Source organism: Pleurodeles waltl, chromosome 7, assembly GCF_031143425.1.
Source record: "Pleurodeles waltl isolate 20211129_DDA chromosome 7, aPleWal1.hap1.20221129, whole genome shotgun sequence".
Lineage (NCBI taxonomy): Eukaryota > Metazoa > Chordata > Amphibia > Caudata > Salamandridae > Pleurodeles > Pleurodeles waltl.
The window spans coordinates 593,562,887-593,590,570 of NC_090446.1; the positions used below are offsets into that span (position 1 = coordinate 593,562,887).

Sequence of the window (27,684 nt, forward strand, 5' to 3'; positions counted from 1 at the left end):
GGTCACCTGATATTATGGGGATATCCATTAAGGCTAACAGGCTCACAATTTATATCTACAATACAGTCGTAGTGTGGCCAAATAACACAACCTCTCCAATATTAAACATCTTAGAGAATCAGTTGGAGTTCTTGCCTTACATATCCAAGCTTATTCTGGCAGGTGATTTCAACACTACTTATGAGCTGTTGGATTTTGTGATGCCAGTCATTGACCATGAGGATGAGGCCCTGGCTATTCTAGAAGTAATCACTTCCCCTATAAGATCTGGTTCTGTTGTGGCTAATCAGCTAGCATTTTTCACCATTTCTGACAAACATACAACATAAACTACGCATGTAGTGGTAGATCCTGGTGGTAGATTTCTGCTGCGGATAGGGCCTTCACGTTTTGCAGGGGCTCATCTAGGAGCTGAATCGACTATATAATGCTGTCCCTGATGTTTGGGAGCTGGGTGGTGGACTTTTGTGTAATTAAAAGATCAGAGAGCGACCATAATTGTATGCATTTAACACTGATAGAAGGGTTGTTAAATGTCTCAGTTGGCCAGTGCACATGAGAATGCTATTTGCTAGACCTGGCATCCATAGGGTGGCCTTACCCCAGACTTAATGCCTTTACCTATGTTTTGCTACTGTAACTTACTGATGGCCTTAGGACTCTGATCACTTTACCACTGCTAATTGGTGCTAAAGTGCATGTGCTTCTCCCCTAAACATGGTAACATTGGTGTATCCACATTTGGCATATTTAATTTACCTGTAAATTCTGTGTAAAGTGGTCTACCATATACCCAGGTCCTGTAAATTAAATGCTTCTAGTGGGCCTGCAGCACTGATTGTGCCACCCTCTTAGCCCAGTAAACATGTCTCAGGCCTGCCAATGCGGAGCCTGTGTGCAGTCTCACTGCCACCCGACTTGGCATTCAAAACCTCTTGCCAAACCGTAAACTCCCTTTTTTTTTTTTTGCACATAAGTCACCCCTAAGGCAGGCTCTAGGTAGCCCAAGAGGGCAGGGTTCCATGTAAGTTAAAGGCAGGACGTGCATTTATAAGACTTCAATGTCCTAGTATTGAAAAACGTCCAAGGTAGTTTTTCATTTCTGTGATGCCTGCCCCTCTCATAGGCCAGCATTAGGAATTCCTATTAATAATACTTTTACGCTGTATTTTCTGGTCAGGGAGGAGTACTTGCATCATGTATGGTATTACTTGAATTTTAAGAATAAATCCTCTTTACTATTAAATTCGGATTTATTATTACTATTTTAGAAATGCCACTTTTAGAAAGTGAGTATTTCTCTACCCTCACTGTCCTGTGTGCCTACAGTCAATCTCCAGTACACTGGCAGCTACACTTGAGCATTCCCTTCAAACACCCACAACACAGGATACCAAGCATGCATCTGCATTCATCTTCATACTGATGGGTCTTCCTTGAAAGGAGGTTGGGACGGGCTCTCACTTACATTTTAAAGGGTAGTGGCCAGAGCCCACACAAAGCGGCTGATACCCACCCGCTCACCCCCTAATAGTCAGGGGCTGAGCTGAAAGGGGGACCTGTGCACTTCACAGAAACATTTTGGAGTCATCCCCCACATCAAAGGGACTTTTTAGTATACGTACTGGGCCTCTGACCCACTAACAGTAGTACACTTCTGGACTCCAGGAAATACTGCTGGATTTTGTAAAGACTGCTGTGTGCCAGGATTACCACTCTGCCAGGATTGACTGTTCCCGGGAACTGCTGCCCTCTCCTGCGGCCTGCTGATCTCTGCCTGGTAGCCCAGGACTCATCCACTAGCGCCAGAGTGACTCCAAGGGCTTGCTGACTTGCCTCTGGTTCTACTAAGGGTCTCTGGGACATCAAAGACCCAGAGTGGCTTAGCTGTACTTGGCCAGCCGCTCTCATCAACAAGCCCGAGTGGCTTCGCTGCACTTTGCTTCCCTCTTTCATCAACAAACCAGAGCGGCTTTGCTGTACCTTGCCACCCGCTTTTATCTACAAACATGAGCAGCCTTGTTGCACTTTACTATCCGCTTGCCAAGGTTTACTGAGCAGCCTGACTGCTGCTTGCTTCAACCTTCAGGGCTGGCCGCGGCAGTGATTTCCTCTGGTGCTGCCAGCCCCCACCTCGCAATTCCCCTATGGTCCCACCAGCTTCCTTGTGACCATGCAGGCTAAAAACCTAATGAGGACCCTAACACTCAGCTGCTCTCTAAGAAGAGCGCACCGCATACATTAACGTATTCTGTGGAGATAACATACACTCGCATCGCAGAGTGCCTGGCTCACCTTCTTATCCCATGATCACTTATCAGCATTGTTTTGTTTAACCTTTAAGTGAATATGCAATAATTAACTAATTGGATTTTTGTCAGATTGGTCTTGATTTATGCAGATAAACAAGCTTTATTTTTCATACCTGTGTGGAGTCCTTTTGTGGTGCACCTCCTGTGATGTGTGTGTGTTGCACACACATACTTTACACATTGCCTTTTAAGGTAAGCCTGTCTGCTCTGTGCCAACCTACCAGAGAGTGAGCACAGGTTAATTTAGTTTGTGTATTTTAACTAGCCCTGACTAGGATTGTGGTCCTTACTTGGACAGGGTGCATACCTCTGCCAACTAGAGACACAATTTCTAACATTATTGTTGGCAATTCCAGGAGGGTCCTTAGGTGGACAAAATTATCCTGTTTTCCAGAGAGGCTTGCTTCAATATATGATCATTTTGTTTAAGCTATCTCTCCCTACTAGGGTGATGCTCTGCATGCAATCCCTATTGTTGATATTCATGGTCACCTATTTGGCTCTTGAAGACACCTCTTTGAAAACGAGGTGGGAGCTGGTGCTTCTATGGTAGTCGTCTTGAAGTCATCTACTTGGTTTACCAAGGAATGTAGACGGGTGAAAACCCAATCGCTAAGTGCTGTAAAGTCTCTGCTCTTCACAGGTCCGCAAGTCCAGATGATGTTATAAAGGTGTGCTGGGTGGGAGTAAAAAAGAACTGGGATGACATTAACGGGCAGGACTTGCTTAAGGTCTTCCAAATGAACAACATTTCTTTCTTCTGGTGCCTAATCGCCAATGTTAGTCTGGAAGGGCGCACGTCAACTGTCTGAAATATTCAACAGCAGTCTTGGGTTCAGCGTTTTTCCAGCCTTTATTTCACTCTTCCTCTGTCAATCACGTTTTGTACAGTTGATCCATGTACCACGGCTAATAGTAGCCCTGCAGTGCTGGACCAGGAGTTTTTCCTCACTGAATGATACCAGAGAAGCGATAATGTCCTTGAACCCTCGTAAAGCATCAGGTCTTGATCTTATTCGGGGAGACCTGTACTGTTCGGAAATAGAACTCTGGGCCCTTTACGTTAACATTTTGTTTGAATGGTATCATGTTTGGTGCACGCCTCCATGATTCGTGGAGAAGCGCTGTAATTGTTCCCGCCTATAAAAAGGGTACAAGATCTGACTTGTGTTAATACAGGCCCATTAGTTTAATTGACATCCTCCAGGTCTTCTGCCAGCAGGTCTTAGGCAAATTGCAGCATTGGGCTTGTGATAACATTCTTTCTCCCTTTAAGGCCGGGATTAGAGCTAAGGTGGGAACAATGGACCAAGTTTCTAGGTTTGTTGTTTTTTTGGGAAGATATCATGATATTGAAGGATCATCTTTATGTAGCCTTTATTGATCCGAGACCTGCCTTAGACTTGGTACCCAGGGCTTGTCTTTGGAAGTCTTTAAGATCGAGGGGGACCCCACCCTCTTTGGGGGAGGGGGGGAAAGATAAAGGTTTCATGAGAACGTCACCCAAGTCCGGTGGACACAGATGGGGTTCTTACTGAGTAGATTAGTGTTAGTTGCGGGATCTGACAGGGATGTGTCCTTGCGCCAACACTATTCCCATTATACAACAATGATGCATTTAAACCCCTTAACAATTACGTTCATGATGCCCCCAAACTTGGTGATGTTGCTATTAGGACTGCGTCGATCATTCCCTCAAAACTTGTGACTTGGGAAAGTGCTTTAGCAGGAAGTAATCATTTTGATTATCTAAGAATATGAAGATCCCTATCATGGTCTAAACATATTGAAGAGTAAGACCACTATTCTGCACTAATCAGCAGGTACAGGAAAGATCTACGGGGCTACCTCTTCGAGTGCAGTGTCACCTGTTTTAGAAGTGTATAAATAAGGCTGTTGCAGAGTCCAGCTCCAGTATATGGGGCTGAGGTGTGGGGATTGGCTTCATTACATCCTCTTACAACAAAAGATTTTTTATTTTTTATTATAAGGTCATTATTGAGCCTACCCGCTAGCACTCCTATTGTCCTCGTTTGTCGACCTCGCTTTAAAACGGATTGGTGATCTGGCAGTTCTGCAGTCTTTGGTCTGTTGGGTTGGGATCTGGTCAAATCCTGAATTAGAATCCTACAGGCAGGGTTTAGAGGAGTTATTTCGAGTGGACAGAAACCTGGCTACTCCATGGCTGTCACATCATAGGAAATGGCTTTACGTCCTGGCTGTAGAAGCTATGTGGACTGAGCCATTACTAATTAGCTCCTCATTCAAATCCAAAGTGAACGGGGCTTCGTGGGAGTACATAAAAGCTGAGTATGGTAGGAATGCCAATAGCTATGGCTGTACCGGAAGGCTTTTTTCCAAACAATCTACCTTTAAGGTGGAGGTAGATCTTGATGAGATTAATCCATACTAGGTTAAAAATGTTAAGTTCAGAATAGGAACATTGGCACCTAATATTTAAACTTGTAAGTGTAACAAGGTGTGCACAGATAAAAAAATATATTTTCCTTTTCCCCTGTTTGGGTGGAGTCTATCGAACATGTTATGTTTAGCTGCCCATTGTATACACGTACCTGAGCAAAACGGCTGAAAACTTATTGCCAGAATTTGGGGTTCTGAAATGTTATACCTGCTCTTAGAGTTCTTTGTTCTGACTTCTGTAGGGCAATGTTTTTTTGTATGAGCAGATTGCTGTTTTCAGTGGGTACGACTAGGAAACGACTGCCTCCCATTATAGGATGTGGCCCTGCCGCTGTGGCATAGAACACACTTTCAACTAGCTCCCAAGTGTTAGAGGCTTTGTCTATTGGTGGGTGTTTGCCCTCATTTTTATGCACTGCTCATTTAATTCCATTTTGCCCTCGCAGTCCTGTTACGTGGTAATGATAATTTTGTCACTACGATTTTTACTATTCATATGTCGTCTATCCTCTCTTGTGTTGTGTATTTATTCTTCTGTTAGAAGATGTGTCTTAGTTGTATTTGTCCTTCCATTCAACTGATGGATCTGCGGAACCTGGGCTGTGCGCATGCTGCAGTCTGTTCGGGGAAGACGGTGCTTCCACTATATGCAGAAAATACTGGTGATGTTCGTGATGTCATATTTTGCTTGTCTTCTTTTTCCTTGTTTTGATGTTTTATCGTATTTTGCTTTGATGGTCTTTGACTGTAATAAAGTGTATACTACTTTTAACAGCCTGTATCTGCGCATGCGTGTGCCCCCGTGCACACACGCTGTGCCGTTCATTCTGGTTGTCTTTGATTGTTGCTGTGCACGGGTGTTACAACCCTTCAGACTGCAGTCATGGCGGCCAATGAGTCGGAGGAAGGTGGGGACATGAACTGCCAGCGCAGGAGTCCTGACGAATAATAACTTGAACTTTCTTCGGTGCTATAGTAATATATCCTAATCCTTGTGCTTGTTGTCTCACAACCTTTGTGTACGATTTTTAATAATATTTCATTGGTCTTGTGAGCGGCATTTTGCAGGTGCCTTGTGATGAAGCTGAAATGAAGGTTTTACATTTATTAGCGCATAAACGTAGAGTGAAATAATCATGTGTGACTTTAACCGAACTAATAAAGATTGTACGGGGACAAAATGTGCCCTCAGAGTAGTTTGCCAACATTTATAAGCGTGCTTTATATAACGTGGTGTATTAGAATTGCACTAATCCGACATAATCATAAACGTGTGCTACGATTTGCTTGTTTGAAATGTTTTAACTTAGCATAACTTTAGCGGAGGCTTCGGCCTAGTTGCCTGGTCTCACGGTTTAGATGCTCTTATTTTTTTCAATGTGCTAATAAACGTGTATTTTTGCTTGAAGCTGTACTTTTCCACTGAGATCGTTCACATGCTTATCTTAAGGTTTCGTGCCAGCCTGGCATTTTTCTCTTTGCTCCAAGGTCAATCTGCAGGTGCGGACAATGGAAGCTCTGAAAGTGAGTTAATTGGTATAAAATGTTGCAACTTGCGTACCCGTCTCCAAGGATAATGTATGCTTAAGTAAAAGCTTGAGAACTGTTGTTTTTGATTGGACAATTTGAAGCCAACCTATGAACCCTCCAATGGAAGACCCTACTGGATTTGAACTGTTGTCTATTTAAACCAGGTGTACGAGAAGAAATTAGCCATTGCAGCCATTACCAGCTATTACCCGACCTTGCGTCATTTCGTAGCTATTATGGCCCACCTTGCTGCGACGCCATTTTGAAAGCGACTTTGATACTTTCTCTAATCGAGAGAAAGAGACTTTAAATGATTCTTGCCCTAGAGACTTTAACTTTGATCCCTTGCATGAAGTAGTAGTTTTATCTTGCCGCTGTGAGGCAATTGCCCCGTCCACCTTGCCCCCTTGCCCCGTCCCATGCTGATCGAGAAACGGTACCTGTGAGACGACTTCCTTGTATGCTGATCGTAATTGGTAAATATGAAAGGAAATTGTACAATTGCATTGTGTTTCTTTTAGGTAACCAACTGCTGATTTTTGATAAGAGCCCTAGTTAGGAGTTTTCTAAATTAATGTTGTTAAATTGTTTTTGCATGAAGTCCCACATGCTGATGCTAATTTGAGGTTAGATGAGGATTCCTTTTGTTGCACGATGCAATTTGAGACCTTGTTATGCTGACTAAATGTATGCAATTAGTTAATTACAGATTATAGTATTAGTGATTTGCATTGCTATTATCGAATGCCTTGTTATTCAAATGCTGCATAGATTGCACCTGTTTCGCCGTTATGGACAGCTATTAATGTTCATTTATGTTTATCATTTGGTGTTGAGACACATCTATATTGTGCTAGCTTTGTTAATATAGGGAAATAAATTCACTAACTTTGAATAAACTGGTGTGGTTATTCCTGACTGAAAGGTCAGGGTTCGCCGAAATGTATTCTGGATTAATTGTTAAGTGTTATGTTGATCAGGGTATTGCTTATGTTCGTTATTGATTATTGATTTGATTAAATTGACTGATCTCGGGTGAAGAGAGTCCCACTTAGCCAAAAGATTCATCGGCCTAAAGAGCGTCCAAATACAGGTAAATTATTAGTACGGAACGCTCGATCAGTAGATGGTCGCAGAGGACGGTTTCGCCTTTTGGGACCCCTCACTCTTAAAGTACATGTTGAATTAACGGGTACGCCCTTTGAGACCCCACTCGAGAAGTTGAATTAGATTTTTCTTGGATAAAACAGATTGAGAGAATGATGATGGGCTAAGTCCACCGCGACTTTCCCGGGATCTCGGAGCTTGCGAATGGAGAGAACGGAGATGTGGAATAGGCGTTGGTGGTACTAGTGACGGTATGAGTGAAGTTAGGATTTTGCGCTTGCACAGCTTATTGCCGCAGATTGTGTGGAAAAGGTTGCGAGGATTTTAGAGAATAGCGGAGGTGCGACTCCGAGTGTAGAAGTAGGGAAGTCGTCGAACTTCATAGAAAATAGCGGAGGTGCGACTCCGAGTGTGAGAGTAGGGAAGTCGTTGAACTTCATGTGCGTGTGGCGCTTTGTGCAGAAAAAGGTCCACGTGGTTGTTGTTGTTGAGACGGGCCCTGCGAGGTCAAGAGACTCCCGAGTATGTTGTTTTATGTTGTGGTCTGGGCGGTTTAGTAGGTTGATCGGGCGTGGTCAACGAGTCGGTACGTGTGTTAAGGGAGTGAAAGAAACTTCGACTTCGGGCTTTGACAAAATTCTAAGTGCACTAGAATAGATCATTGACAAGTTGAGAGTAGGTCTGCGGGTCAGATTTGCTTGCGAAAGTGGGGACCGAGAAAGATGGAATAACTGCCGAGGCTAGTGAAAAATCCCTAAGGTCCTGAAGCGATTGTGTTACCCTTCCTGTAGTAAACCGACAGATCTGTTTTATAATTTTTGGTAGCTCGCGATACATGCCAGAAGTTGTTACGAGAGGAGCTGAGTGAAGGAGGAATAGCCGCGAGGCTTTGTCAGCCGCAGTGGGTGTGAGTGTGACGTCACTAGGAGCCGCGCTGGGATAGGTTGGTTGCAGAGAAGGGGCGCGCACGGATTGGACGCAGTCCGTGGGGCTCGATTGGAAGGGGAAAGGCAAGCGAAGAGTATTCCGGGAATTAAAGTCACCTATTGATTACAAACTTTGTGAAATAAAAGACGAGAAAATGAAATTTTTTAAAGCATTTAGGAGTGCGATGAAGGGGGAGTCTTACATTAAAGCGAGCGTAGGAGAGGAGACGCCACCCGAAGGTACACCAGCTTACATTGTAATGGAGGAAAAGGGGGTAGCTCCGTGCCTTTGGCTAAAGCAATGGCACAAGCTGACAGAGAAACATGGGAGCGTAGCATTCCCGATCCATGGGACATTCAATATAAGGATCCTAGAGAATTTGAGATTCGCGATGTACGACATGAAGGTACCTCCAAGGCCAGCACAGTTTGAGGCTCTAGCAATTTGGGAACTAATGGCGAGACAGCAGCAGCAAAATAAGTTCGAGACTAGGATAAGGAAGGTAGAAAAGACACTAGCGGACGGTAGGTGGGATAATGCACAGAAGGTGTGGAGGTCAGATGTATTGCAGGGGATAAAATTGTTTCCCGCAATTACTAAGGAAGAAGAGGAGACAGGTAAGAAAGCTACCTGTAAGACAAACAGGAGGTGTTCCAAGGATAGGGAGGACGAGGAAAAGTTGAGAAGAGAAGAGGAGTTAGAGGATGAGGAGTTAATAATGCAATTACTGAACGACCGTCCACCACCTTATGCGGAGAGTGGACAAGGTCCAAGTACCAGTTCTGCCCCTCCGGCACCGGTACAGAACAGTGAAACTCAGAGTTCAGGAGCATCATCGGGGTCTAAGGACCCGAGTTTACTGTTCACCCCGCAGATACCGCAGGTTAGGAGAATATATCCAGATGTGCCCATGTTGAAACCAGCAGAAAATTATCAGCCGCAGATCCCAAGGTACTACAGCAGTGACAATAGTACGGGAATGATTCTAGATCCAGCCGCAATGGGAGGACAGAATGGTCACAACCTGACATTGGCACAAGCCGAATCAACACAGTTTTTGATGCCTCAAAAGCAGATGCAGGGGGGGACAGCACATGCTCAGATGACGGGGAGCCAGATGGGCATGCCGGCAATGATGACCCATAGTGTGGGAATGAACATGTCTCAGAACATGGGAAATGGACAAAACCCAGATGCGATATCGCTACCCATTACTGTAGGTCCACCGGTACCTTTGTACAGTCAGCCTAACTTAGGTATGAGCGGTCAGGGATCAATGCTGCAGAATGGGACAGAAAGGAGGTGCATAGAAAATACTCCAGGGATAACTCCGATAGCGGCTCAGCCAAATGGATCTGGGTCCTTGATGGAGTTTAGTCCCATATGTGCTCAGTCAACACTGGTGAGGTCGAGTCCCCCACTGGTGATACCGCTGTCATCGAATACTGAAAAGTTGCCGCAACCATCAATGGCAGTCGATGTGAACGCTACACTGATGGGGTTGAATGCGCAACAGCTGACACAGTGGTTCAACAGTCTGAATTCCACACAAAGCTCAGCCAGTGGGAAGGGAGAAGACTATCTGAATAGGGTCAGGTTGAACATGGAAGCACAAGAATTGGTGGAAGGGACTATGGGTGTGAATAGGTTAGAGTCCTACTCGGAAGAAGAGTTGAGGTATCTATGTCCAAGGATTACGAAAGAAGTGAACAAGGTACATAAAAGCTTACAGGAAATAGCTGACAAAAACGGGGTTGATATAGACAAGACAAAACACTTGAGCAGGAGCTATAGGTTGGATTTCTGGGCCACAGATTTTGAACACATGAGGTCAGCAGGCATGAAGGCCCACCTTAGAGAATTGTTGCAGAGTGCACAAGTGTGGAGGTGCTTAGACAAATGGGAAAGCAGATGGGTAAAGAGAAAGGAAAAGAGGAAAGACAGTGTCCCAGAGCTCAACGAGAAAAGACCACAGAGTAGTGATGCAGTAACCATGTTAGCAATGAGGGAGACAGCAGGGGGAAAATTAATACATGTACCATGGCACAGAAGCGACATTCAGTCTTTTACGGATGATTTTCCCAAACTGAGAGAGAAACCGATTGAATGGTATCAACAGACTGACAGGTTTGTGAAGCTTGCAAAATGTCTCTGGGAAGACCTGAATACTCTCTTTGAGATTGTGGTTCCGGCAGACTTGTGGGAGGACTGCAAAAGAGTTGTAGGTTGGCCGACAAGTGAACCAGAGAGAGACAGGGATACGGTTGCACCATCACCTATGGTGATGAGCCTGTACTATAAGGTGATGGAGCATTTGAAGACGAAGGTGGCCGCGAAAAACGTGGATTGGCAGAAGATAGATCGAACTGCCCAAGAGGCTAAAGAGTCGATTCATAGTTACTATGAGAGGTTGTTGAAGGCGTTCAAGAACTACAGTGGCACGGAAACAATAGAGGCGAAGGACATGCTTCATTTTGTGTTCAGATTTGTGGAAGGGCTGAGACCAGAGATAAGTCAGATGATAAAGTCGCATTTGATTTGTTGGCAATCGAAACCTATTGATGAGGTGTTGAATTATGCGAAATACTGTAGCGACGAAATTGAAGTGAAACAGAAAAGGTTGAAGGAGAAAGTGATGATGATGCAACTTAAAGCAGCTCAGACTGGTCTGCAAGGTTTGCAAGGGTTGCAAGGGTTCCAACAGCAGGTACCGCAGCCGCAGTTGCAGGGAAATATGATGTTTCAGCCACAGGCGAGAGGCAGAGGCAGAGGAGGTTTTGGGAATAATGGTCCGGATTTGAACACTGTGGTGACTCCGAATGGTGTGCAGGCATTGAAAAAGGTGATGCCGTGTCACGTGTGCGGGATTGTCGGACATTGGAAACGCGAGTGCCCGATGGTGGTGCAGGAAGGTGCAGGTGTTGGTCAGCAAAACAATGATGTCAATGCATTTCAGACAATGAGGGGACCGAAAATGAGAGGTCCAAACCCAAATTTTCAGACCGTAAATCAGTTGCAGGGATTACAACCTATGCAGCCGCAGCAGATGCAGATGCCCCGTATGCAGGTGACGCAAATGCAGCCAATGCAACAGCAGTTTCCCATGGTACCTAATCAGCAAATACAAATACCTTTGGCACCAATGAGTCAGCAGCAAGTGATGGTTCCTCCACAGGTCTCGGGTCAGGTAATGAATACAAATGGCACCGTACAACAGTTCCCATTACACAGTGAGAGTGGAATAAACAATGTGTGGGAGAGTGAAAGTTCAGGAGAGGAAGGAGATTGTGTGCTTGCAGCATCCTTGGAAGTTGATCAAAAGGGTCCGTACGTGGAAGGAAGAGTAATGGGTCATCGTGTCTCATTCTTGGTTGACACAGGAGCCACACGTTCAACTGTTAAGAGCATTGAAGTACCAAATTTGCCACTCTCAGGAAGGACAGTTCAAGTGGTGGGAGTAGCAAACAGGCACCTGACAAACCCAATTACAGATCCGGTACCAGTCAGCATTGGTAACTATCAAGGGTTACACAAATTTGTGGTATGTGACTCAAGCCCGATAGCACTGTTAGGGAGAGACCTATTGTGCAAATTGGGTTGTTGGATTATGTGTTCGAACGAGGGAATCAAAATCCAGACGAGCAGTGATGGGGAAGAAGAGGACAGTGTAGAGGGGGATGAGATGGAAACTGTCGATGAAGAGTATCCTCTGATTTGTCTCTTCCCGATGATAACTGAAGAAGATATTCCAGCTGAATTACGGGAAACAGTTGGAAAGGAAGTGTGGGATATGACCGGGAAAGAGGTGGGATTGATGAAAGGAGTGGAACCAGTGAAAGTAACTGTAAAGCCCAATGCAACCTTTCCCCAGACCCCACAATACCACATGGCACAAAACACCCTCATGAAAGTTGCCCAACTCATTGACGAATTTGTAAAACAGGGAGTACTGAAAGAAGTGTTAAGCAGTCCATGTAATTCACCAATCATGGGACTAATAAAGCCGAGTGGAAAGGTCCGAATTGTACAGGACTTGAGGAAAATAAATGACATCATAATTAAATGTTGCCCTGTCGTACCAAATCCAGCTGTGATAATGTTTCAAGTCCCTTGCGATGCCGAGTGGTTCTCAGTCATCGACTTGTCACAAGCATTCTTTTCGGTGCCTCTTCATGAGGACAGCCAATTTCTCTTTTGTTTCAAATTCTTAGACAGAGTGTACAGTTGGTATTGAATTCCTCAAGGGTTTTCTGAGTCACCTTCAATATTCAATCAGATTCTAAAGAAAGATTTGGAAGGATTAGAATTGCCATTCGAGTCAACCCTAGTACAGTACATTGATGACCTACTGATTGCATCAAAGACAGAAAGTGGCTGCACAGCCGATACCATTGCTCTGTTGAACCATTTGGGAAGGAATGGACATAAGGTGTCTCCTTCCAAATTGCAGTTCTGTCAGAAGAAAGTGAAATACTTGGGTCACCAGATAGAGAAAGGGTCACGGAGAATAATGAAGGAAAGAATAACGAGTGTACTTCAAATGAATCCACCAAAGACAAGGAGGGAGGTGAGGAAGTTTTTGGGGATGGTGAGCTACTGTCGCCAGTGGATTCCCAACTTCTCAACTCTAGCAAAGCCTTTACTGAAGCTGACCCAGAAGGATGCCTTGGATCAAATTGAGTTGAAAGGAGATGAGATGGATGCTTTTATCGAATTGAAAGAATGCATGTGCAGGGCTCCAGCTTTAGGTATGCCTGATTACACAAAGCCTTTCACATTGTTTTGTCATGAACGTGATGCATGTTCTTTGTCTGTCTTGACTCAAGCCCATGGTGGCATAAACAGACCAGTAGCGTATTTTTCAGCTACTTTGGATCCGGTCGCAGCAGCACTTCCAGGGTGTTTGCGCGCCGTAGCAGCAGTTGGTATCAGCCTCACTCAGAGTGAAGGAATAGTGATGGGACACCCAGTAACAGTCATGGTCCCTCACTCAGTTGAGATACTTTTGACCCGCTCCCGAACGCAACACATGACTGGAGCAAGACTCACAAGGTATGAAACGATAATTCTGGGCTCACCGAATGTGCAGCTGAAAAGGTGCACTACGTTGAATCCAGCAACCTTGCTTCTTGGTGAAAATGCTGAAATTGAGAACGCTGAAGACGTCGAACATGACTGCCTTCAGGTGACTGAATTTTGCACAAAACCTCGACCTGACATTAAGGATACTAAGCTTGATGAAAATGACCAAATTGTTTTCGTTGATGGTTCATGTCTAAGAGATGGGATGGGAATTTTGAAAGCAGGATATGCTGTATGTACTGTAACAGGTGTCTTGGAAGCGTCCTGGCTTCAAGGAGTCTATTCTGCACAAGTAGCAGAACTTGTAGCCCTTACAAGAGCATGTCAACTGTCTGCATTGATGAAAGTCACCATTTACACTCATAGTCAGTACGGGTTTGGGATTGTGCACGACTTTGGACAACTATGGTCACAGAGAGGTTTCCTGACTTCTTCAGGATCCCCAGTGAAAAACGGGGAGAGAATAAGGGAATTGTTACACGCCATTCAAATGCCAGCCGAAGTTGCAGTGGTAAAGTGTAGTGCTCATACAAAAGGACAGGACTATGTTTCTCTGGGAAATGCATATGCGGATCAAGTCGCAAGATTTTGTGCCTTGAACTGTATATTGCTCAGAGATGAATGGAATTCGATAAGTGAACCAGAACTCGAACCAGCTGAAGCATTTGCCTTGAAAGTCGTAGATACAATAGATGAATTAAAAGCATTACAGAATAACGTCAGGGAGGATGAAAGAGACTCCTGGATTAAATCACAATGTATAAAGAGACCAGACGAGTTATGGGTTTCAAATGAGGGAAAATTTGTTTTGCCAAATAGTCTCTTATCACAGCTTGCGCAGTTCTATCATGGGCAAGCTCACCTAGGGAGAGATGCCATGATAAGATTGTTCAAAACTGATTGGTTTAACCCCAGATTTCGTCAAGCTGCAGAAGCAGTTTGCCATCGATGTGTCATTTGCCAGCAGATGAACCCAGGAAAGGGAACAGTTGTGAACGCGAGCCACATTGGCAGGGCCAGTGGCCCATTTAGTAGGATGCAGATGGACTTCATTGAGATGCCTGTGCATGGAGGTCTAAAGTATGTGTTGGTGATTGTGTGCATTTTTAGTCACTGGATTGAGGCATACCCCACACGTAGAAATGACAGCCTTACAGTTGCAAAACTATTGTTGAGAGAGTTGATACCACGTTTCGGATTCCCGATCTCTTTAGAATCAGATAGGGGAAGTCACTTCAATAACGAGGTGATAAAGTTACTTTGCGAAGCGCTGAACATTGAGCAAAAACTGCATTGTAGCTATCGCCCTGAAGCATCAGGACTGGTGGAGCAGATGAATGGTACACTGAAATCAAGAATGGCGAAAATATGTGCATCGACAAATTTGAAATGGCCTAACGCATTGCCCTTGGTGCTAATGTCAATGAGAAACACCCCTGATAGAAAGACTGGATTGTCTCCGCACAAAATTCTCATGGGCATGGCTATGAGACTTCCTGCAGTTCCCGCAAACGCGCTTTTGAATATTGCAGATGATATGGTGTTAGACTACTGCAAGGGTCTGGCTGACGTAGTTCGCTCTTTCTCTCACCAGGTGGAAGCAACCACCTTGCCACCGATCCAAGGTCCAGGACACGCACTGAAAGCAGGTGACTGGGTCGTGGTAAAGAAGCACGTGAGGAAGTCGTGTCTGGAACCCCGTTGGAAAGGCCCTTTCCAAGTGATCCTGACGACAACTACCGCTGTGAAGTGCGCGGGGGTTCCCAACTGGATTCACGCCAGTCACACAAAGAAAGTGTTGTGTCCCACAGATGAGGAAGTTGAAGCGCTGAAACTGCCAGTGCCTGATAAAACAGTGCTGAGTGCTGAGACAGAGCAAAACCGAACTGAAAGCGAACAGGCAGGAACAGAAGAGAGGGAAACATTCTCGGAGGACGAAGCAACAGACTCACTTGGGGAAGACCAAGGAGAAACCTCAGACAGCGACGAAGCAGCTGAAGGTGACAAAGAACCTGAAGCAGCTGAGGGTAGCAAAGAGCCTGAAGCAGCTGAAGGTGACAAAGAACCTGAAGCAGCTGAAAGTGATAAAGAGCCTGACGAAAGCAACGGTGACGAAGGGCTTGAAAAAGGTGAAAAAGCAGGAGAGCCTGATCAGAGGAGGGCTTTCCCAGAAGCAGACGATACAGAAAAAGAAAAAGAGAACGTGATTGATTCCCCAGAAGGAGGGGACAACGTAGAACAGAACAAAACAGTTCAAGCTTCCACAGAAAAGATCGCAGGTCCATCAAATGGACATGGTGCAAAGAGAAGACTAAGTATATCACCAATAAAACAGAGGACTAAAGAAAATTCGAACGACGGAGAAAGGCCAAAAGTGAAAGAGAAAAGAAAGGAAGTGTCTGTCGTGGTATCATCCTCAAGTGAAGGAAAAGACTTGGCCAAAGAGGAAAGTACCAGCGAGGCAGAATCGAAAAGAGAAGCAAAATTGAAAAGGAAAAGGATACCGAACAGGAGATATTCCGGTCCAGAATGGGCCTATGCAGTCAATGACGATTGGACTGACTAATTTGTATCTCTAAGCCTCGAGAACGAAGAAGAAGAGATACCAATAGAAAAGAAAAGTTTTATGGACTCTGTTGATTGAAAGGGTGATAAATGACATTGCTTGCTACAATCCAACGTGATACAAACAACCAGCTGAGACATTGCTAAACCGGATGAGACTTTTGCTGAACTGATAAAAGACTGAGTTATTGCCGAATTGAGACAAATGCTGCTAACCGAGAAGTGACTGGCCTCTTGAAGAAAACTGTGTGAACATTGCGCTCGTTCAGCTTTGTAACTGAATTGCTAAATAGTTTCCTTATAGGTGCTTCTAGCTCTCTGATTCTATACAGATCATGACGCAAAACAGTAGAAAGAAATATTGTAAATATGCGTGTATAGGCTTGATAATTGCATGTGTACTAATAATAGTGGGAATAGTGCTCGCTACACGTGGAAAGAGTGAGAATGAAAGAATTGATGCTTCTACTTTTGCTCCTGTTACTGTCACTGAACTAACTGCACTGAAAAGACTAGAATTAGATGAGAGACACTTGCATGATAAGAAAGAGCTTTCGTATAATGTTTTCTATCGCTTATTAACAGAATATGTTGAGACTATGGACGCGAAAGATTGTTGTGTGTACACAGATACCGACATCAGTAAAGGAAGGGGTGACTTATCACCACATGCCTCTTACATACGGGATTACATGTAGTATAGTAATGTCTAGATTTTATGGTCAGACTAACATACAGTATTTTTACTCAAATTATGATGTTACCTTTGCATATGTTCCTATAATAGCGCAGCTAAGCCAGATTGCTAAAGATTGGGATGCTAAAATTATGAGGGAATTTTTCGAGCCAATGCAACCTTTTGAAACGGCTCACGCTCATAGGGAAAACCTTACCTGCTCGCTCTCTGCAGTAGAAATAAGCTTTTTAGATCGCACAGATGATAGAAGGGCACAAATGAATGCGAAATTAGAAAAAGAGCTACATAAGAGGACTTCAGTAGATAATTATGATTTTGCTGCAATAAAAACACAAGGGAGAATAGCTTTAGATGCTTGGCATGTAGGGAAATTTTGTATATATCGAGGTGAATCTTATTATGACAACATTTTCGTAGGAGCGAGTGAGTGTAAACATACGTTTATCTTTAAGGCCAAATGGACATTCATGATGAACGGACTTGACCCTGTCATACCAGGTGTATATTACATTTGTGGGTATAATGCCTATTATCGTCTTCCAAAGGGATGGTGGGGGAGATGTTATTTGGGTATAGTGTTCCCAAAGGTTTATCAACTGGATGACCTATCGATGATTCAAAAGACATCTGGATCCCATCGTATCCAGAAAAGAGAGACCGCAGCTGCTGTGGTAGGAGATATATTTGGAGCCATGATTCCTTCATTGGGAGTCGTGTTGAATTCCATCAAAATAAGAAAGTTGTCTACTATAGTGGATAACATGTTGACAAAGTTTTCAGGTGCTATAATCCTGATAGATGCTGAACTTGCAGCGGAAAGAGCTATGACTCTTCAAAACAGGCTTGCTTTAGACATTCTTTTAGCAAAGGATGGCGGCGTTTGCAAAATGCTTGGTGCACGACACTGTTGCACGTATATTCCAGATAATAGTGTGAAAATTAAAACTATGCTTGCTAATCTAACAAAAGAGAGTGCAGATTTGAAGGAACTGAAAGAACCAGGAGTGTGGGAGAAGGTTGGAAAAGGACTTGCTTCAGTGGGAAATTGGCTTGGTGGCATTTGGAATGGAATATTGCTAAAAATAATACAGGGAATTCTAATAGTTCTAATTTGCATTTTTGGAATTTGGGGAATAAAAAGAGGAATAATAATGATAATGGAAAGAATTAAAGGAAAGAAGAGAAAATGATGAAAAGAATGGCAGAAGAATACAAAGCAAAAGCTAGGGGAATTAAAAGGAAAAGAGAACTGACAGAATTTTAATGGAATAAAATTTGTGGGAATAGTTTGTGTGATGACAAGTAGTCATCAGAGGAGGGATTGATGAAGCTGAAATGAAGGTTTTTAATTTATTAGCGCATAAACGTAGAGTGAAATAATCATGTGTGACTTTAACCGAACTAATAAAGATTGTACGGGGACAAAATGTGCCCTCAGAGTAGTTTGCCAACATTTATAAGCGTGCTTTATATAACGTGGTGTATTAGAATTGCACTAATCCGACATAATCATAAACGTGTGCTACGATTTGCTTATTTGAAATGTTTTAACTTAGCATAACTTTAGCGGAGGCTTCGGCCTAGTTGCCTGGTCTCACGGTTTAGATGCTCTTATTTTTTTCAATGTGCTAATAAACGTGTATTTTTGCTTGAAGCTGTACTTTTCCACTGAGATCGTTCACATGCTTATCTTAAGGTTTCGTGCCAGCCTGGCATTTTTCTCTTTGCTCCAAGGTCAATCTGCAGGTGCGGACAATGGAAGCTCTGAAAGTGAGTTAATTGGTATAAAATGTTGCAACTTGCGTACCCGTCTCCAAGGATAATGTATGCTTAAGTAAAAGCTTGAGAACTGTTGTTTTTGATTGGACAATTTGAAGCCAACCTATGAACCCTCCAATGGAAGACCCTACTGGATTTGAACTGTTGTCTATTTAAACCAGGTGTACGAGAAGAAATTAGCCATTGCAGCCATTACCAGCTATTACCCGACCTTGCGTCATTTCGTAGCTATTATGGCCCACCTTGCTGCGACGCCATTTTGAAAGCGACTTTGATACTTTCTCTAATCGAGAGAAAGAGACTTTAAATGATTCTTGCCCTAGAGACTTTAACTTTGATCCCTTGCATGAAGTAGTAGCTTTATCTTGCCGCTGTGAGGCAATTGCCCCGTCCACCTTGCCCCCTTGCCCCGTCCCATGCTGATCGAGAAACGGTACCTGTGAGACGAAGACTTCCTTGTATGCTGATCGTAATTGGTAAATATGAAAGGAAATTGTACAATTGCATTGTGTTTCTTTTAGGTAACCAACTGCTGATTTTTGATAAGAGCCCTAGTTAGGAGTTTTCTAAATTAATGTTGTTAAATTGTTTTTGCATGAAGTCCCACATGCTGATGCTAATTTGAGGTTAGATGAGGATTCCTTTTGTTGCACGATGCAATTTGAGACCTTGTTATGCTGACTAAATGTATGCAATTAGTTAATTACAGATTATAGTATTAGTGATTTGCATTGCTATTATCGAATGCCTTGTTATTCAAATGCTGCATAGATTGCACCTGTTTCGCCGTTATGGACAGCTATTAATGTTCATTTATGTTTATCATTTGGTGTTGAGACACATCTATATTGTGCTAGCTTTGTTAATATAGGGAAATAAATTCACTAACTTTGAATAAACTGGTGTGGTTATTCCTGACTGAACGGTCAGGGTTCGCCGAAATGTATTCTGGATTAATTGTTAAGTGTTATGTTGATCAGGGTATTGCTTATGTTCATTATTGATTATTGATTTGATTAAATTGACTGATCTCGGGTGAAGAGAGTCCCACTTAGCCAAAAGATTCATCTGCCTAAAGAGCGTCCAAATACAGGTAAATTATTAGTACGGAACGCTCTATCACTTGTCTAGTGACAATCTCACGCGTGCATCGTGCCTGAATTTATTTCACAGGTTCCAAGTGTGGTGTTGGTAACGTTTTGCAGTTCTTGTGTGTGGTAATAATTGTAAATAACAGATCAAGTTGTTTTACTAGTCTTGCCTGCCATGAACGACACTTTAGCGGTCCTCCACTTGTGTGTTTTCACCGCATGTCTTGTGCAGTGTTAGTATTTTAGGAGTCTTGTGCGTGTATTTGGCTATTTTGAAGGTCTCTTGTGTAGTTGTAATCTTACTTCATTGGTTGTGGTGGTTTTCACACGTTTCGTGCATGATCTATCTGACAGATCTTGGATGTGGTGTCGGTGGCTATATTTCATGTTTTTTTCTTGACTTTCAGGGCCATGGCGGCAAACCTCTCCCCTTCAGACCAAGCTGCTCCCAATGTTAACTTTCGAAACAACTGCAGGATGATCCTGAAACTGCTGCAGGAGCGAGACAAGTCCGTGGCCTTCTCCCCCGAGCCTCCACTGACGCCCGTCACTAGGCTGGCTTTTGGGTTCAGCAGCCTCAACACCGGGGATGGGTAATTATCAGGAATTGTTTCTCTATAAATATCCTATTGCTAAAACATATGGTGGGGGTTTACTGGCGGGGGCTTGTTCAAAGAAAGAACAGAATGGGCGATTGAATGTGTGCGCTGAGAGCAGTCTGAGCTAGAATATGCATTGGAAATGTGGAACTTGGTATTTGTACTTTGGAGGCAAGGTAACTCTGAGATTAGTAATCCGAGGAAGAGTAAACTCAGACATTTTAGGATTCTCAGCACCAGCTGCACGTGCTGAATAATTAGCATTGCTTTTCAACCCATTCAGGAGTTGAATGTTAACTCTTCCATAAGGCTCTGGTGCTCCCTTTCGGCCCCATAGTGGCTTCTAACCCACAGTTTGGGATGCCTTTTTTGAGCGTCCTGCTCAGTTGGTGATTACTGGGCAGTATTTGATGCGCACGGTCATTCACCTGGGTTAATCTCCTATGTTCTCAAGGGCACAGCTTTTTTGTGAAAATCTAATGTATTTGAGTTTTTCGGATTTGTTTTGCTCACGTTGCACCGATAGTCCAATGCACCTGATTGCAGTGATATGTAATTGACAAGCTAGACAGGAGTTTTTGTTTCATAAACGGAACCATCTTTCTGGCTCCTGAAGTTGAACGATGTGACTAGTACACGTTGTTTAATAATGGTATAATCTCTGAACAAACACTTAAATAGTCCACAATTCAAAAAGGACATAAAATCGTCAGGTGATATTGTAAAAAATTGTATTCATTCATGATCTTTGCACTCAAAAAAAAAAAAAAAAAAAAAAAGCCACCCTTCCCATCCCAGAGTCTACCATGGGGGAAAACACTGCTCAGGCAAAAAAGCTAAAGTCCATGGCTCATCGTCTTCTAAGGAGAACGCACAGCCCCCGCCATTAACTGAACTGCACCTATTTTACCATGCGCAGCTAAAATAACAAATGCTACCTCACCCTTTAAAATTTGCCCAAAGCTCTTGCGAGTGAAATGTAACCTTGTTGTGTCATATCTATTTTCTTCTTTGCTGACCAGTTGTTTGGTTCCTACTGATATATTGTGCATAGGCAACTGATATCTAAGCCTGTCTGACGAAATTATTAAATTTGATCAAACAAAGAAATGTACTGCTCTTTTATCATTGACTGTGGAAAAAAAGCTTCTCTCCATTGCTCCATATTTTTGTGAGAGATGGCTTTCTAAACGTAGTCTGTTGCTATGCGCACAGTGCTGGCTCATTGTCTTGTTCAACTGCTAGTAAATTGTAGAAGACAATCTTCTAGCCCTTCTTGCCTAATTGTGTAGCAGTAATGTCTTCTATCTCTTGGTACATAACTTATCACCCTCTATTGCTTCCAGATACATTGTGATGTGCCACATTGTGCTGTGCCTGTGAGATGTCTGACTCTGCCACCTTCCCAGAAATGTAGTTGGAGTATTGTCCACCCTGCAGTTTCCTGATTTCTTTAAGCACTAGATGTAGGCTTGTGTTTACTGATCTTGGCAAGAATAATCGGTGTTATGTTAGCGTATGAAATTACAAAGTTGTGCAAATGGTTCTTCATTAGGTTTCGCTAGGATTGATGGATAGGGAGACATGGATACTGGTTACATTGGAGTGCCTAGTTGAATCACTGTTGGTAAGGTGCAGGAGTCCAGCTCTGCAAGTGCTCACTTTCAGTTGCTTGAGTAAAACTATTACCTAAATGTTAATTTAAGCAAAGAACACATCTATTAGCCTAACAGGCGTCAGCTGCCATACATCCCCTGCCACCAGACCCTTGCAAGAAATCTCTGCACATGAACTTTTCTGCCTATGCTTTGTGTTTATACACAAGTACGCTATTGTAAAGACATTCCAGTGTCATCCTTGCAGGTACCACTGCATGTGAAAGAGGGACAGGACGAATTTCAGAATCTAAGGAAGGGAGGTGTATATGTTTTTAAGGGCCGTGGAGCTGGACAGCCTGCAGTGCAAAGAAATGGGCGATAGGGAGTACAATATGATGACCTCTTTCATGGGGTGTGGAATAGGTTTGGTTTCCTGTAAGAAGAGTATTACAGGGAAAGGGTCTTTTTGTTAAAAGGCCTCAGATATCCAGACTCTGTCCCTGGAACTGTGAAGACGTGTTACAGTTTTGACTTCTAGGGTGTGTTAGTTGATTAGTTGCCTGGTCTATGGAGCATGGAAGGTGTGTTCTAACCTGAAGGCCACAAAGTGTTTTGAGTGTGTAAATCGACCCAGTCCACATTAATGTGTTGAGGCTTTGTCAGCTCTGCAGCAGGAGCAGCCTGTTGAGTTCTGTAACCGGTTTATTATTGCAGATGACCACGGTTTGTTCTATTCACTTTGACAGCGAGTGACCCAGGTTTATTTCCACAGGGACACACCAAAGAGATGCCTGGATCTCTCCAATCTCAGCACTGATGAGGGCGGGTTCCTACGAGTTGTTGATTCTCCTGTAGCGCCAGCTGGTGAGAACAACCCCCGTTCTAATGTTGAGTGTTTTGATTGTCTGCAACTGGGTCTCTGCTCCTTCACTGTTTGTGCATATTTCCCAGTTTGAATACAGAAACATCCCAGATAACGACCATTCCTGAAACTGTTTCCCAAAATGTGACCTATCGTCACTCCAGGGGTGTGCCACCTGGGCACCCAAAAGTTGTGTTATCATGTATATCTATTATGTCCTAGTAACAACCTCAGGCATGGTACTCTACTCCTTCCCCTCCAAATAGCATCCTAACCAATGAAATGTTTGCTGCCCACCTCCTTGAGGTGACTACTGTATGCTCATCCTCAAGAAACATGTACTTCATGCCCCCGCCATGCATGATTTCCTCTGGGAGTGTTCCTCTATACTTAACATTCCAAATATGTTCTGTGCTCAAAACCACCCAAATATATGCAGCTGTCCTACTATAGTCTTAAAGATGACCTTTGTGCCCTCCACCATGGGGCCCTACCACCTGAATTTCCTTCTATGCCTGGAATGTCTCTTAATATATGCACAGTTTGTCCACTTTAAAGACATGTTGTCTGTGTACTTGCATACCACCCAGGGATTTAACACCAGTGTATCCTTAGTTTTCACTGTGGCCATAGACGTGCTCTTGATGTCCATCTTTCTAGACAATGCCTCCTGCTTTCTTACTGTCTTTTGTACTCTTTGCTTCTAGGTCAGAAGGAGTCGTTGCGTACTCGGGATCTCCTTTGCGATGCACTGTGAGTGACCTATTTTGCTCTGCATGTGTTGCACCTGCTTTGGGAGGTTTGAGGGGCGTCATGCATTCGTATCACGGTGAATCATTTTTTGGGACCATTTGTGAAACCCTCCTTCAGTGTGTTGATGACGCCGACTTTTTGTCCGTATTTTTGTGATCTGTTTTATTACTGTTATCTCCACATAAAAAGTTTGTTTGGTGGAAATCTTGGGAAGGCACCTGTTGCATTCTACACGAGTACCTTTGTGGCTTTCTGGGTACCATTCCATTGCTGTAGTCTCCAGTAACCCATTAGAGCCTAGATTGGTAATTAAACCATAGCATGCAAGCAGCATTAAGCAGTGTTATCCTGAAAAGAAAAGGTGGGTACAGTGCTGCCTATTATATCAAACAACGATTTATTTTTTATTAACAAAACATGTGAAAGCAAAATAAGCATGTTCTAGAAGACAGAGGATGTTTAGCAAATTTAGAAAATAAAACTTACTTAAATATGTTAAAAATAGTTCAAGCCCATACCCTTGTTCCTTAGACATACATCCCAAGCGCACACAATAAGCCAATAAGAGCAGTGTGACTGGTGTTAAGCATTTAATAGAGGTATGAAATTGTTCACAAGCACACAGAACAAGGTACAGGTATTATCATACACCCATAAGAGATGTTGAGGTGTTGTTTCTCCAATAGGTATACTGGTAATATTTACATGCCTATAGTCACTATGCTTTTTACACACTTAGCATATTAAATAATATATGAATGAAAAATTCAGTGAGACCAGACAGAGGTTCATGAACAGGGGATACACACTCAAATCAATAAAGCAGGGAGAGATGAAGGCAAGGAAAAAAACCCGTGATTAGGTGTTGGCTAAGAAAAGGAATGTATCTGAACTGCCAGTATGGGAGAAGAATAAGATTAGATTAATCTTAGATTATAGTAAAGAAAATGAACAAATTGTGAAAATATTGAAGAGATATTGGCACCTGATTCAGAAAGACAGGGACATTGGACAGCGGGTGGGAACCTGTCCCCTAATCACATATCGGAAAGTACCTTCTTTAAAAGATATGTTAGTTAAAAGCCATTTTGAGATGCCTACAACTCCCAAGTGGTTATCAGTGGAGAATAAGGTTTTTTTTTGCTGTAGAAAATGCAAAGCATGTAAAATTGGATGTGATAAAGTCTATTATAGACTTCAATGGTAGAGAAGTATTGATGAAAGAGAGAATCACATGTGAAACATCTTTTGTTGTATATGTTTTGGAATGTCGATGTGGCCTCAGATACGTGGGCAGTACCATATGCCCCCTAAAAAAACGTATCTTAGAACACATAAGGGCAATACAAAATGAGGATACCACATATGCAATAACGAAATATTTGAAAACTCACTCAGATTTGAATTGGTTGTCCATGAAATATTATGGTATTGCAACAATACAAAAACAAGAAAGTGGGGGCGATAGGGTTCAGAGATTGAGAAGATTGGAGTCCAGATACATTATCAGCTGAAAACGAAGATGCTATATGGGATTAATTACGATGAGGAGTTGTATTGTCATCTCTGATTTTGAGTTTAAATAGGAATAAGATCTTACTGTCTTTGGGTAAGTTAACAACTAAAATAATTTGAAACAATTTCAGTCCAGCAAAAACAGGGAGAAGATTCCCTATGGTAAAATGAGGACGTACAGGTCGAAACATTGACAAAGATTAAATGTAAAATAATTTAAGGTTCGAAATGAAAATAGCAAGGACAGTATGATATCATTACTTATAACTATGATGAGTATAGTAATTGTTGTAGGAGTTATGATTTTTTTTTTTCTGGTTGGTTGCACTGACATGTCAAATTGATGTATATGTATTTTCAGCACTTTTTGTTACATTAGAAAGATTTATGGGTAGTATTTAAGTTTGGTGTGGTGTATAGCACTATATATTTTGTAAAAAACTACATATCCCAGAATGCCACATAAAGGCATGGCTTAGAGGAAGAGTATAAGTAGGGCATGTAATGGATCAATGATTTACCGTGATCAAGACCGGGAAGGTCGAAACGCGTTGGTGTTAGCTGGTGGGGTTTTCTTGTATAAAATAAAAGAAGTTTGAAGGAATCCTGTGAGTGCGGCATCTTTAACTCGAGGGTTAAACTGGTATTACATTTATTTATATATATATATATATATATATATATATATATATATATATATATATATATATATATATAATATTTTTAAATTAAACTTCAAAAAAATAATTGTAATTCAATATTATGTTATTTAAAGATGTATTTGAGAATTAATAATGCTGTATCGCATACATATTCTATATGTATATATTCTACAAATGTGCATTGTGTGTGTGTGTGTGTGTGTATATATATATATATATATATATATATATATATATATATATATTTGAGCTGAATAAACATTTGTATTTGTCCCTATAGTTTACCATGCAAAGATATATACACCTGTACTGCGGAGTCTTCCTATGGTAAAGTATAGGGACAGCTCCAAAGAGAAAAACCACCTTGAGGGCTCGGCTACATTTTGACACTATCCCAGCTAGGTGATTATACCATCCCACGTTTGTTCAGTCCACAACAGACTCACAGACTATCAGAAGATCAGAGTCGGAACTACTAACTAGAAGGCCATGGGACCTGGATCTGGAGAGGAGGGAAATGAGTACAAAAGGAAGGCAGTAGGGTAAAACTTGAAACTGCCACCTAACAATCTGAAGGAGAGAATGACTTGACAACAATCAGGTTTTTGAAACACCCCCCCCCCCCCACACTTTCTGCCAGGAAATTGTCCTGCAGCTTGTTACCATTGCGTACACTAATTGTGCTATCAAAAAAAAAAAGTTCGAGCGAATAGCGTTGTAATTTTCTAACTGGACTTTTATTTCCACATAAATTGAAATTGAAAATGAAAAGTAAAACAGTTGACATAAGCAAGACGATTCAAAGCTCCACAGCCGCCATGAGCATGTGTGCGAAGAAGACACAAAAGGAAAAAAGTTTGCTCGCTGTCAAACATGTTGGCAAACGTGCAACTATCTATGTAACATGATCGATGGCCAAGGCGGTAACAAAACTGCCCCAAGGAGGGGCAGACATAAAGCATTTACCAATGATAACAAAGGATTTTTGAAAGACAAGCCCATGAACTAATGATAGTGATGAGTGTGCTGTGGGCGTGGTTAAAAGCCCACAGATAGATTACAATAGGCCAGAGCGCTGGCGCGCTCGACCTAAAACTGAATAAAGGGTGGGGAGTATTCAGGCAGAGGTCTAGTTATGGTTTCCAGACTGCCCTTATCTGTGCAAAGCCCCCCTTCCTCAAAAGAGGCAGAGGCTGAATAGTCACATGTGTGCATTGTGGTGCTCTAAAAGTAGTTGTTCTATCTGGCAAGGTGCTGGCTAGAGTTTACTCATTTTGTTTGGAGAGAGTGCACCTTTGCTGCCTCAGCTAATGAAGGATTTTTCTTCAAAGGGTATACTGTCTGGTTATATAGTGGGCGGAAAACAGTCTACCCCTTTACTCAAATATTGAGTTGGATGAGGGGTTGTGCAATGTCTGTCTGCTCTCTCACCTTTCATTTTTTCTTTTTCTTTCAGAAAGCCTGATAGAGGAAGCCACAGCTGTGTTTTGGTAAGTCTTACCTCAACGGCCACTCTTCAGAAAAATTGTGGGGATGTGTGCATCAGAGAAGATCTGTCTCAACAACAGTTCTATGCTCCTCTTGAGAATGGCACAGCGTTTGCAAGCTACTCCTTGATTAGTCCAGCATGTGACGGGGGTCACCCGTAGTTGAGACGTGTCGAGGGTGCCATTACAATCCATAAGCAGCCAAGGTGTGTTAAGTACGTAGCCTTTCAACTGTTGCTTGAGCTGATTATCTGCTTGTCCTCTTCTTACTTTCGGTTTCAGCCTCAACTTTTTTCAAGCACCCCAAGGATCAAGGAGCCAGGAAAAGGAAACAAGGAGACTGGAAACAAGGAAAACGTAAGTGGTTTATGGTCTCAAAGGCAAGAGTAAGTGCTCTGCGGATGGTGAGAAGAATTAAAGCTAGAAGGGAAGTGGGTGAGATGAGAGGAGCAGCATGTTGAAGTGCCCTAGCTCTCAGGAGATGGTGTGAGAAGTAAACTGAGTTTAGGGAAAAGATTAATGCTCTGAAGAGACGTTGCTAGGGGAGAAGCAGCGGATCAGTTTCATAGGATTTGTACTTTGCCAGTGATTAGTGGAGGAGTGCTTAAGAGATGATTTCTCTATAGATTGGGAGGGGAACAGTAATGGCTGTGATGATTGGGGTGGCACTGCGCGGAAAGTTGAAGTGGAGTCAGGC

General features: G+C 42.8%; 1 protein-coding gene across 11 annotated transcripts in view; it reads left to right on the plus strand.

Annotated features, from left to right (window-relative positions):
• Positions 1 to 27,684, plus strand: part of CDC25C (cell division cycle 25C) — a 251,333-nt gene that overhangs the window by 126,297 nt on the left and 97,352 nt on the right. For all 11 annotated transcript variants that reach the window (XM_069244444.1, XM_069244443.1, XM_069244449.1 and 8 more), the window contains 5 exons: positions 19,919 to 20,104; positions 22,481 to 22,572; positions 23,278 to 23,323; positions 26,957 to 26,990; positions 27,270 to 27,344. In XM_069244444.1, coding sequence (XP_069100545.1) covers positions 19,923 to 20,104; positions 22,481 to 22,572; positions 23,278 to 23,323; positions 26,957 to 26,990; positions 27,270 to 27,344 — 429 coding nt within the window. In that variant the 5' untranslated portion in view covers positions 19,919 to 19,922. The remainder of the gene's footprint in view (positions 1 to 19,918; positions 20,105 to 22,480; positions 22,573 to 23,277; positions 23,324 to 26,956; positions 26,991 to 27,269; positions 27,345 to 27,684) is intronic.